We start from the raw sequence: 12,471 nt of genomic DNA on the forward strand, positions 1-12,471 counted from the left end.
AAAGATTGTGACTTTTGAATGTTCTTTCTATTCCATGTACTGCCAGATGAGACGGTTTTCACGTTTCCATTCATGCCATGTATGTGAAATCTTCTCTATTTCAGAGACACCGACTTCACCTGAGACACCGACTCCGTCATCGACTCAGCAAAGAACTACGCCTACGACTCAGCAAAGAGCTACGAATACAACTAGGCAAAGAACTACGCCTACGACTCAGCAAACGACGTCTGCGAACAGTAAGTACCTTACAATCACTGTTGCAGTGAGTGACAAACCTTATATCTGCTCAGCCAAATGTTCTATGTCTCGTGATTAGTGCCACTATTTATTTTGGATCCTTATATTCCAATATTAAAATCACTATAAATAACCTTTATAAAATATATATACTGTTCATGGACAACCCCCTAAAACGGCGAGGCTGGGGGAAATACAACTTTCTTAGTACATGTACATAGTTGCAAGACTTTGGCTAGTTAGCTGACACCCAACTATCATTAGAAACCTAGTTCAGCTGATAATAAGATGTTTGCAATTTGTAAATACAGATATGCGATTATGAACTTTCAGGCTTGACAGAGGCTGGTCTGTGCTGAAACATTCTGTTCAAATTAGAAACTGAAACGCCTGAGATCTTGTGACAAGGATAGTATTTAGGTTAGCTGCAACAATCTGGGTCATTTTTTGTTTGCGGCAATGAGAACTGCTGGCGATAAATACTAGTACAGCATTTTTCACAACTTTAGACGTCAGAAATATGCAGATCACTCCCTGTGAGTGTCGTCTGCTGTTATTGTTCATAGTGCCTTGTGGCTTATGTTATCCACTTAATGATGTTGGGAGGATGATTGGAGTCAATATAGCTTCTTACATCCTGACAGTTTCTTGATAGGGAGTTTAGGTCCCCATTTCTACACCAATCTGCCTCTGATGACAATATGGCAAAAAAAGGTCTTAATTTTCCGCCCACAGGAACAGACTGTGAAGATAACTGCTCAGGAGATTGCATACTACCCGATTCAAGCCTGGAGAATCAAGGTTGTACTGGAAAGTGGAAGGATTACAAACAGTGCTCGTGTCCAGGCGACATGCGCTGTTGTTGTCAAGAAGGTAAATCATTTAAAAGTTCCAGTTATATCTCAGCTTTTTAAAATGCTATACAGTGAATTTGGAAAAATGCAAAAATAATCATATCCATGTTGCTAATAGTTAAAATATATCCTGAATACAATGAATACAATTATTGCATCTCCTTCACATAGAGTAATGCTAATTGTGTATGTCTCCATTGTCCATCTTTTCCCAGAAGCAAAAGTATTGTTGCAGTGCAGAAAACACCACTTGCATGCTGTACTAAAATTGATCATGTTTGTTTTATTTCCAGGTGTGCCTAAATCACAATTTTAAGGATAATATAATCATGAAGTATTAGGCTAGAGTTGAGATTCTGCTGACAAAGGCTTATACATGTAAATATCATAGAAACATTCCAAACATGCACTTCTTATTCCTGATAGGTGGAATTCGTCCAGATATGTACTGGTACAACTTAGTTTCATATCGTAGGTACTATACAATCTGTGTTTTGTTGAGTGTTAACAAAAAGCTACACTGATGATTTAATGAGCCATTTAATGAAAACCGAGGCCAGAGGTTGTTTTTAGACACCATTCAACTCCAAGTACTTGTATTAACATGAGTTTCTGAATGGTTCCAATGATGATGATGTCATAGGAGAATGACAAACAGAACATCACTATAACAATGCAGCCAAAAGAACGCAGGTTTTTTCAATCTTCCCCTACAGAGACGGAATGTGAAAAATACTGCTACGGCAAGTGCAAGTACTACCATGAGGAGTGTACCGGAGACTACGAGTGGGTCTCTGACAAGGCCAGTTGCTCCTGTCCGTACCACAAACGCTGCTGCGTGCCGAAACAGCCTACCTGCCGAACAGCCTGTGAAGGAGAGTGTATCTATGAAGGCGATCCGTGTGACGGGCAGTGGAAGGACGGTGACCAGTGTCCATGCCCTGACGGCGGGCGCTGCTGCTGTAAAAACGGTAAATTTTTAAATTTACCTAGTATAATAAGTTATTGTGTTGTTCTGAAGGGTGCAGAGAAAGTTTTTCAATTGTTATTGTAATGAACAATTGATTAAAACACTTTATAACTATTGCCTCTATAAACTGTATGGTTGTGAAAACTATATGTTTTGTCTATCTAATGTGCTTTATTTTCTCCACCGATTCGGACAGAGTCTACTACAGAGGTTCCGCCTACACCGTGCCCAACCACGTCCCCACCACCTACCAAGGATGAGTATGGTATGTTTTCTCATCACATAGTCTGAAACTTCTTCAAATCTAGGTGTTTGGTCCAATAAGAATTCAGGCTATTGTGTTGCATGCAGGTGACATTACCCACCCCTAGTAAATGTCTTTGCCATAATTAGATGCATAATAACTTAAAACTTTCGACTTGCTACATTAGAAGCAAACTTTAACGAAACAAAATCACCATTGGTGGAGAAAACAAGTCTTTAGAAGCCATTTGAAATAGTTTCTTTTGGAGACTGAAATAGATTTATGTTCTTTGTGTTTTTCAACTTATATTCGTCATCTCATGTTCAGACTGTTGCTCTTATGTCATTCCAACTATTTATACACTAAGGACTGTTTTTTCTGCTTATTAGGTTGTGGGCTGCCCGAGGTTGTATCCATACCCGACGATAAAGGTACAAAATTGTCTAGCCATTTATTATTACATTATACAACAGCAATAATAATGCTTACATATGATGTCTTACATTTCTTCACTTCTAGCTAAAAAGCACAATCCAGAATTTCCTAGGATGTTTCTACATTTGACAATGCTTAGATATTATTTATTCTAACTCGTAGTTATTGTATTGTGTCTATAGGTTTAAAGTTGATTAACCTTTAAGTACACAGTATCTTAAGAACACTCTCGCAAGTATAGTTATAAAATACAGAGCGAGAAGACAAAGTTTACATTTTTCTTACAGTTTTCGACTTTGAAGCCATGTACGAAACTTTGACGTACGCTGAATCTGATCAGTACGCGGCTGACACAAAATTCGATCAGGTCAAAGAAGAGTTTGAGAAGTTGAGTTACCAAGATGGAGAGAGCCTGTCAGGCATGTCAGGGGATCTCACGGAGGCCGTCAGAGCCGAAAGGAATGCCTGGGTTTTGCAATACAACGACCCTGACACTGGCTACGAAATTTCCATCATGCTTCCAGACTTTGACCCCAGAACAGGTAGGTACTCATGGCACTGTTTTTTGATTCGGGTAAAAGACTAGCGCAATAGCCTTGTGGGTCGAGTGTTAGGGAGGTCCCAGGTTCAAACCCTGGCCATATCTTAAAAATCGTGGTACATACTGCTTTTTCTGCGTACTCAGCACAACTAATTTTTCAGTTTAACACTCTGTGACTGTAGTGCTTGCAGACAAAGGCACACACAAAAATTTGCGCGAGACTTTGGTTTTAACTCAACTCTGAGTGGAAATACTTTTTCAGGTGGATAGCGTTGATGACAAACCTGAAAAATATTGCATATATTTATGAATATCACACTATACATTTTGGAAGATTTTAACAACGTCAATATTAGTTCAAGTACTGCAAGTGCTCAATGGGAACCATGTTGTTGTCTTGAGTATAGTTTGACTTTTTTTGACACATGATTGCATTATCTTAGTACATTTTTTTACTGTTTGGTGAGGAATTCTATACTCTGTGTGTAATTAACCATCCAATCTTACACCAAATGTTCTGATTTGTTTCCACTTGCAGGGGTGCTGCCAGAGGATCTAGACCTCTCGAAACTCTCTGTTAGCGTTGATTTTAGAGCCAAGCTCGAACTTTTGAGGCAGCGTTACTTAGAATTGCGGCTCAGTGTGAATATCCAAGCCATCCTCCCAGACTGCGACCTTATAGTTGAGGTTCAGCTGAATGTGTTTTTCCGTCTTGTTAGGGTGCCCCTAATTCTCATAACCTGCGTCACAATAGAAGAACAGGTGATCATAATTGTCCCAGTTATTTGCTACACCCAGACCTGGTACTGGGTAGGTGAGCCATATTGTAAGTGGTATCTGGTGACGAGATGCTACGTCAAGTATCTCATCATACACCTTACCTGGTGGGTCAGAGTCTGGTGGATCACAACTTTCCCCCCGTGGAAAATACTACCTTTACCAGGTACTATTTATTTATCTATTTATTTATTTATTTCATTTTATACAGGGTGGCCCATTAAGTGATTGCACTTCTTTTCAATGGGGCACTCTTTTACACAACAAAACAGTCACATACAAACAATACTAATTAAATGTAATCATTGACATATTTCGTCCCTTGCCAAGATTTCTTCTTAAAACATGTCTCCCTGTTGTCTCATCTAGTTTGTCCTGACCCTGGCATTGGCGCTATAGCACCTGATGAAGGTATGAAGCAGTTCTTTCATAAATCCATATCACCTGTATGTCCCTTAGATTTTTAATGTAATATAAGTTATTGATAATAACCTTTTTGATTAATGATTGGAAGGAATTTACCCGTAATATCAAATGATAGCATCAACATTTTGAATGGTTTTGTGATCTGTTTTGAATGAAACCTTACTGAGTTTAAAAGCCACGCTGAAGATATTTTTATCTGACACCCTAGCAATGATAAGGTCTTACACAGACGGTTGTGGGGCAATTTGCAAATCTACATTGTAAAATGATAGGGAAAACAAAGTTAACTAATATCGGCTCTCATAATTCGGGCGGATACCCTAATGCTACAACCGCCACATAAGCCATAGATAAAAAAGACAACGGTGAATTCTATGCAGTCTGGAGAGGGCACTCAGTATTCTCATTCTAATTCCAGGGCTCAATAAAGCATTCTTGGATATGGCAATGAACGATTTCCAGGATAAAATTTCTGACGACATGGCAGAGGAGCTCCATCTAGATGCGTTCAGGATTGTGTATGATGAAGAGTTACAGGGTAGGGATGATACTGCACTCTTGAGTATGGAGGGCAGCGTGACGAACGCAATCAACGGAGCAAAAGACATGTGGATCCTAACGTTCAAGGAATCAGAGGGCGACATGGAAACCAGCATACTTCTAGATAACTTCGATCCAGCAGGTATAGCGTCGTTGAAGTGTTGCTTTTATTCATTATATGGTCTATAAATCTGATTTTTATGTGACAAATTGCAAATGACCCAATGGTATAACTGTGGTGTCACTGCACCAGCACTTAGGATTGTTTTCTGCCAAGTTTTGACTATTTTTTCAGCTTGATCTGAGGATATGACAGGATAAGAATGGTTTCACTTCGTTCTTTTACTTTGTGATTATGGTAACTCTGATTGAGCTGAAAAAACATGACTAGACGTGTATCTAACTGAAGTCAAATGTGTTTAATTTGATAGGCCTAATATAACTTCAATGTCAAGATTTAGAAAATATATTTCATCCAATTCAAACTCAAGTTTTTGGCCAAACTTGGAGACCAAATAATGAAGAATAAAAAACAGTAATATCTATCCTTGCTGACACACAAACAATAATCTGCTCAGCACCTTGTACTGTTTCGCCAAGAGCTTGGTCTCTCATACGTGCACATTGAATTTATTCTTTGCAGTTGACGAGTTACCCGACGCATATGACCTCGGTGACCTCTCCGCCTTCGGTGCGTACAGCCAGCGCTACCTTCAGATGTTCAGCTACCGGTACATGGAGATGAGGCAGTCGGTATCGCTCCGGGCCATCTTCCCAGACTGCGGGACCGCGGTCTACTCCCTGCGGCTCAACGAGCGCTTCACCCTACGAAGGATCCCGTTCTTCCTGCTAGCTTGCTGGGAAATTGAATTTACAGAATTTATCATCGTCCCAGTCCCTTGTTTTGAAATCGTCACCATCTGTGGCATAAGAGTGGTCATACCTGTGATCAAAGTCATAATCATACGGCGGACATACTGGTTCGGGGTTTGGGTCTTCATTCCACTTCCAGGTATTGGAAAAATTACCAGCCACGTGTAGACATGTATGTACTAAATGAACTTTGACCATAACAAGCCAATTGTATTAGTCAATTGCATGGAAAATCAATTTGAAGCATAGATTCATATTGTGGCAACATCAATTTGAAACATATTTGACAAGGTCCGAAACCGTAAAATACTAGTACCTGGACAATATCTTACAGTACAACTCTTATTGCCATGGCATATTGCACTTTTCTAATTAATGCTTTACATGTTTCTTTTTTATTATCTACTAGCTTGTCCATTTCCACCGGCACCACTCCCGGGCTCTGGCATCGTCTTCGGCCCAACTGGTTTCCAGAACGGCGATATCGTCATATACGATTGTCTGCCAGGCTTCCAAAGATGCTGGGGAAGAAGAACACTTGTCTGTTGGAATGGGCAGTGGCGACCTCAGAATAATCAGCTGTTGTGCGGACGTAAGTCACTGTCGTCTTGTAGACAGTTATACGGACTTAGGAACTGTAGCTTCAACCTGTTAGAGTATTAATTATGTATGCATTAACTTATCCAAACAAAGCCATTTGTTGACCTGTGAAAAATGCAGTTACTTCACAAAAAGGATTTGTTTGTGATTCCTTACTTCTGTTGGGTTCTGTAACAGTGAATAGAATTATCTTAATGGTAAACATCACTTTGGTGGGAATGAAAAAAATGCATATCATCATCACATAATGTGTGTATTTCTGTATTTGTACATTTGCCACTGTGCCTTTTTTCATATGGGCCTTTGGCCTGAAATAAAGAATAAATACTAGATAGATAAATAAACCATCGTTTTCTTCTTTCAGCGAACTGCCCCCCACAACCCGCACCAGGGTTTGGTGCGGTCCGTGTGCGTTGTGGACGACTACGGATCTTTAGGCCTTGGAACTGGATAAAAGACGTTTGTGTCTACACATGTCTGCCAGGTTGGAATCGTTGGACGGGCTCGTATGTTCGGTGGTGTCGCAACGGCATATGGACTGGACGTCCACTGATATGCTTCCCTCCATGGATACCACCTGGTATGACAATATAACCTCTCCTTTGTAACGGTTTTAAAGGAAGGTTGAATGGAATAAAAACTAGGATGGGCCATGTAGTAATTATTCCTGGTCCCAACTTTTTGCAGGCCTTGCTGATGTGTAAGAATGTTTATTTTTATATTACCTTCATGATATATATTGAAGGAAGACTGGAATGCCCAAAATAGCCAAATATCTGCAAAGTATAAACATGTATTAGATATTTAATTCTATTAGCAACATCCTATATATAGTAAATAGATGTAGTAATGTAGTATATGTGCTCTTTAAGACAGTGTATTCTCATTCAATGATCATTGAACATTGCGTTTCTGTACCACCCCATTAGTCAAACCATGCGACTGTAAGGAGATCCATGACATGGACCCGACCCTGCCCAGTGGAATCTACATGATATATCCAAGGGACAACCAGCCAGGGTTCCTGGTGTACTGTGACATGGAGACTGACGGAGGAGGCTGGACGGTAAGGCCTATCTTGAGTCGACATGTCCAGGGGTCTGGATGGGCCTCCTAGAACGTTCTTCTAAGCTCCATTCTTTGTATATTCCCTAAGTGTAGTAATGGGGGGGGGGTCCAAGAGTCGACTGCAAAAGGGTCTTGGGTAGTAGGCATAGGCCCCTCAAATTTCAATCAAGAAAGAAAAGTCTTACTTGTACCTGTCATATTCTCAGCTATAAAAGGGACAGTTCATAATGTTTATTGGCATTATATGTAGTCTTACCTGAATGCCGCCTTGGTTCTCATTCTAAGTACCTGTTATTTCATCACACAAAATGCCACAGGTGTTCCAAAGGCGGCAGGATGGCTCGGTTGACTTCTACCGCGGCTGGGACGACTACAAACGCGGCTTCCCATCCGACAACATGACCGGTGAATTCTGGCTTGGAAACGACAAGATTCACCGCCTCACAGTGCAGCCACGGAAGGACTACGCGTTGAGGGTGGACATGGAGGCCAACAATGGAACCACGGCATACGCGGAGTACAACTGGTTTGGTTTGGCCAATGAGGCGAATAACTACAGGGCCGTCATTTCAGGCTACTCCGGAACCGCAGGTGCGTATAACGTTTGTGTAAGGTTGCTAATCCTTCTAATCAGGACAGGGGTGTAATTATGTTTACCTTCTCAGAAGGAGAGCATGTTGTTTTTGGCTTTCAAAAAATCAAAAAAAAAATCAGAAGATTTAAGGTTACATTGCAAATCAACAGCGATGAGCAATACTCTTTTACTTACAACATAATCAAAGCTGAAGCCAGCACTTCACTGATAAAACTTTTTGTCGCTTTTTCCAGGGGACTCTATGCTCTCAACAACAGCAGGTCTCAGTCTAAATGGAATGGACTTCAGCACCTACGACGATGACAACGATAATTTGGCTGATGGAAGTTGTGCCGTCCGGTTCCACGGCGCCTGGTGGTATAATGCATGTGGTGAGTCCAACCTGAATGGAATGTATGGTAGCGAGGAGTATGAGAAGGGTCTCGTTTGGAAAACGTTCAGAGGGTTGCGCGAATCTCTGAAGTTCACTGAAATGAAAGTGCGACCCCTGACAGAGACCCCTTGAACTGTTTCTGAAATACAAAATAGTCTTTTCTTTCCTATCTCTATAGTATCCTCCCTTGTACGATTCAGAACCTGACAGTAGCCCTAACCTTGATCACAGCCTACCATTGTCAACATTACCGATGTTTAAATTCCTTAATTAAAAAAGGTCACAATTTTAAATCAATCTTTTATTGGCCAGCTCTCTTAAATATTTTGTTCCAGAGAATCCAAGTCAAAAGTGTTGGTTCAAACACATAAAATAATACGGTAGGTTCTGTTTTGGCGATACCTTAGGGCGGAGCCTAAATTCTGAGCCAAATGTCCCTTGTATGTTTACACAACGGACAGGCAGCTCATGCCATGCAAGCATGCTGCAATGGAAATATAATCTCATCTATAGCCTAGTGTATAACACTGGTCAGTTGAAATCCTAAAACTCAGATTCAAATTATTACTATGACCAACATTCTAACTAATTACTGAAAGAAAACTGCATAACAACATATAAAGAAGAATGCAGTACTTCATGGTACATTGATTTCTATCATATGACATTTCTTTATCGTGAAAACGTTGAACACAAATCAGTGGATTTAATTACTAAATTTTGTAATGGGCCTGATATTTCAAGCTCCCTGGTCCAAAGTTGAAATTGACTAGTGGCATGTGATATTTACGGAATACATCTGCACAATGCTGCCAGGCAAATATGACATTTTTTCCAAATAGATATCATTTCAAATAGATTCCATATCAGTGCCTTATGCATTTATCATTGTTATGATAACTGCCTGTCAATCATAAGTAAGGTTTTGTCACCATTTTGAACAGATGCCATGTAAAAGTAAAATAAAGTTTACATTTGACTAATTTGTCACATAACCAGGGATCAAAAATTGTATATGCAGAGCTCTTATCAATTGTAAGAGCTCTGTTGTGTAAGGTGATTCACATTCACATATGGACATGACACTTGTTAATTCAATGATTATTACTTAAGTTAATAAGAATTTACCATTATATTAATATTTATCAGTAGAGATGTGTCTACATAATTAAAATGACTAACCCGATTCATAAGTAACATCATAACTGGACCACATTACCACACCATTGCAAAAATAATAGCCTGACTGTCCTGACAAGATATAAAGTACAAACGCAAAAGATCAGATAGTGACATACAGGGATAAAAACACACCATTAGCATTCACGTCTCAGAGACACAGAATGTTATTCTTAATTAAGGTGTATATGAATAACTTAAAGGTAATGGGATAAAGAAACCAGTAGTTAACTAGCTATACCTTGTCCACTGACACGTTGCATTTGAGATGTTGTACTGTGTAAAACATTTGTATGGTTTTCCTCTGTTACTGAGTGGGTAAAGACCAGTGAAAGACGTTGTCAACAGACAACCCCGTAATATCAAGTGTATGAGAGATTGAAAAGTGTAACATAGAGCATCAAGATAATGAGGAGTTGTAATGCTAAAACAACATCTTGGAGTAATGCTGACGTACGGACATGACTTTTGAAGTAAAAGTGACTTAAAAAAATAAAATAATATAATATAAGGGTGAATTGAGCCAAGTATTTGACGTAAGGTGATGGTTTATTGAGTGATCTAACACTTATTATATGGGTACTTTTATTTTGCTCCTATGGCTTGCGTGCTGGGCATGCGATTCTATCCTGAATAAAATATTCTTGAGCTAGAAAAATGAGGCTGAAGTCCCTCATCTACTGTCATGTGTAAAATTATAATATGATATGTAATATGTAATATAACAATATAATATGTAATATACCACGCGTAGCCTTCGGTGCCTCAGTGATTTTCTGGCCCTAAAATAATTTTAACTTTTTTTGTACTGGACGGAATGGCTGTTTCAAATCAATTTGTCTGTGATATTTATCAAACAAAGGGACAGAACATAACATAACATAACATAAAGTGCGGATTCATAAGAGACCTAGTTGAAGCGTGAGTCAAAACTCCCATCTCAGAAGAAAATAAAGCAAAACAGGGCACATATAGCTTAAAACGTTTTGTTTCTAATTCGGTGATGTAGTTTTGCATGTGCGTTTGCAGATTTCAGCTATTGCACACCGGGCTGCCCCCTACACTGTTCTGAAAACATAGTGGGTTCGAATTCACTACAAGTGGACTAGCCCCCTGCTGTAGTGAGTGCACTGTTGTGTGGCCCAAGGGCTACTGAATGGGAGATGGGCGCCACCCTATGCGCCAGCTGATGTTTGAAGGAACTTAAACTCTTTTAAAGTGTATTCTTTAGTTAACACCATAGTGCATAGAGGGAAGAACAGATCACAATGAAACATACACACAAGAAATACACGTGCCGGGAGGGCGACGTATATTTGGAAAGGTGCCAGCCAGTCTTCGACTGACGAGCGAAATCATTTGTTTTAGCTTTCATGTATCTGGCACTGAAAACGGTTGACAGGACACTGTTAATTTCAACAGGTGATGTGGTCATGTCTTGGGGCACCCAGGTACATGTAATTACGAGATTTTGTTTATTTGTTTATTTGTTTTACCAGTAATTACAGCTCAGGCCATTTTGGCCTGCTTCTCAGGTAATCCTGGATACACATAAAAGTACATACAACAAATACACAGTACATAAACAATTAGTAAAATACAACATATTAGATCTTTTGATAAGACTAAGGGTAATATAACCAATCAACCTCTGAACTCTACACCACTAATGTCATCACCTGTGTACATCAAAGTATACAAAATACAGTACATGTATGCCGGAATCAATTATTTGATATCTTTTATACTACCGGTGCCAGCGTTGTTCTTGTTCAGTAAAAATTACATTGAGGTAGGGTGGGGGGTCAGATTAGAAGTGGGTGATGTTCGAACAAGACTGGGAGAAAGACTCTGTATATCTTACAATGTGGCCTCCTTCAGTCAATATTGATCATGGTAAAATCCTAATTGATCAGCCCTTCAGCTTCAGCTATGACTGGACATTTCTATACAAGAATAACAGGGAGAGAAAAATGGCAAAAAATGGCCTTTGTTCGTTAAAAACCTCTCAAAGTTGCACTCATTTGGAAAAAAAATATTCAGACTGAATTGTAACATACATCCGGCACCGTGGATTACATGTAGCCTCTACCAGGCTTCAGAGGAGGCAAGAAATAGTAGAATTCCGCCAACTAGACAGATAACTTGCCAGGGAAGTTGGTCAGCTAAAGGAGTACATTTTGGAGTGGCAAACTGTTCTCCTTCAGCGAACCAACTCCCCTGGCAAGTTATCTGTGTATTTGGCCGATTTCTACGCTAATTTCCAGCCGCTTCTGAAGCCTGGTAGAGTCGACGAGAGCGTGACTAACAGCACATGCTTGTAGAGTTGCCCTCATCAAGACATCAAAACGTACCTGATACATGAGGATATCTCAGTCAGCACCATGGTCAGCACCCGAGAAGAAGAAGAAGGACCATGGCTCACGCCTTGTCTTGTATTTACAAGGTATATCCACGAGTAACGCCATACAAGAGCTAACGTATCACAAATATGGGGAGGGGAACTGATCTAAAGTTGGATCGCTCACCCTGCATCACCCAAAATGTCATCTCCTGAGCAGATCAAAGTAATCAAAACACATCAATATAGCGACACTGTTTTCGTATGTCCGTAGTCGGTGTATAAACACATCATCAAAGAGAATTGCAGACTATGGAGTTTGCACGTATTAAAGGCTGACAAGATCTGAAAACATCGACGTAAGTTTATTCTTGGTGTTAGATCTGGTTAAAGACTTCAAGACACTTCGCTGGAC

The 12,471-nt window shown here is 39.9% G+C and overlaps 1 protein-coding gene across 1 annotated transcript; it reads left to right on the forward strand.

Annotated features, from left to right (window-relative positions):
- Positions 1-5,001: 5,001 nt before the first annotated feature.
- Positions 5,002-8,668, forward strand: LOC109484292 (fibrinogen C domain-containing protein 1-like). The gene is made up of 6 exons (XM_019787550.1): positions 5,002-5,169; positions 5,671-6,039; positions 6,865-7,029; positions 7,430-7,566; positions 7,886-8,159; positions 8,397-8,668. Exons 1-6 carry the CDS (start codon positions 5,052-5,054, stop codon positions 8,666-8,668), a joined length of 1,335 nt encoding a protein of 444 aa, XP_019643109.1. The 5' UTR covers positions 5,002-5,051.
- Positions 8,669-12,471: the final 3,803 nt, after the last annotated feature.

Source organism: Branchiostoma belcheri, unplaced genomic scaffold, assembly GCF_001625305.1.
Source record: "Branchiostoma belcheri isolate BF01 breed outbred unplaced genomic scaffold, Haploidv18h27 scaffold7, whole genome shotgun sequence".
NCBI classification, from domain to species: Eukaryota; Metazoa; Chordata; class Leptocardii; order Amphioxiformes; family Branchiostomatidae; genus Branchiostoma; species Branchiostoma belcheri.

Bases quoted from the DNA above. Each gene is read 5' to 3' on its own strand.
- LOC109484292 (XM_019787550.1), top strand. From the start codon at position 5,052: ATGGAGGGCAGCGTGACGAACGCAATCAACGGAGCAAAAGACATGTGG. The intron at 7,567-7,885 runs GTAAGGCCTATC...AAAATGCCACAG, and splicing joins CTGACGGAGGAGGCTGGACG to GTGTTCCAAAGGCGGCAGGA. The intron at 8,160-8,396 runs GTGCGTATAACG...CGCTTTTTCCAG, and splicing joins AGGCTACTCCGGAACCGCAG to GGGACTCTATGCTCTCAACA.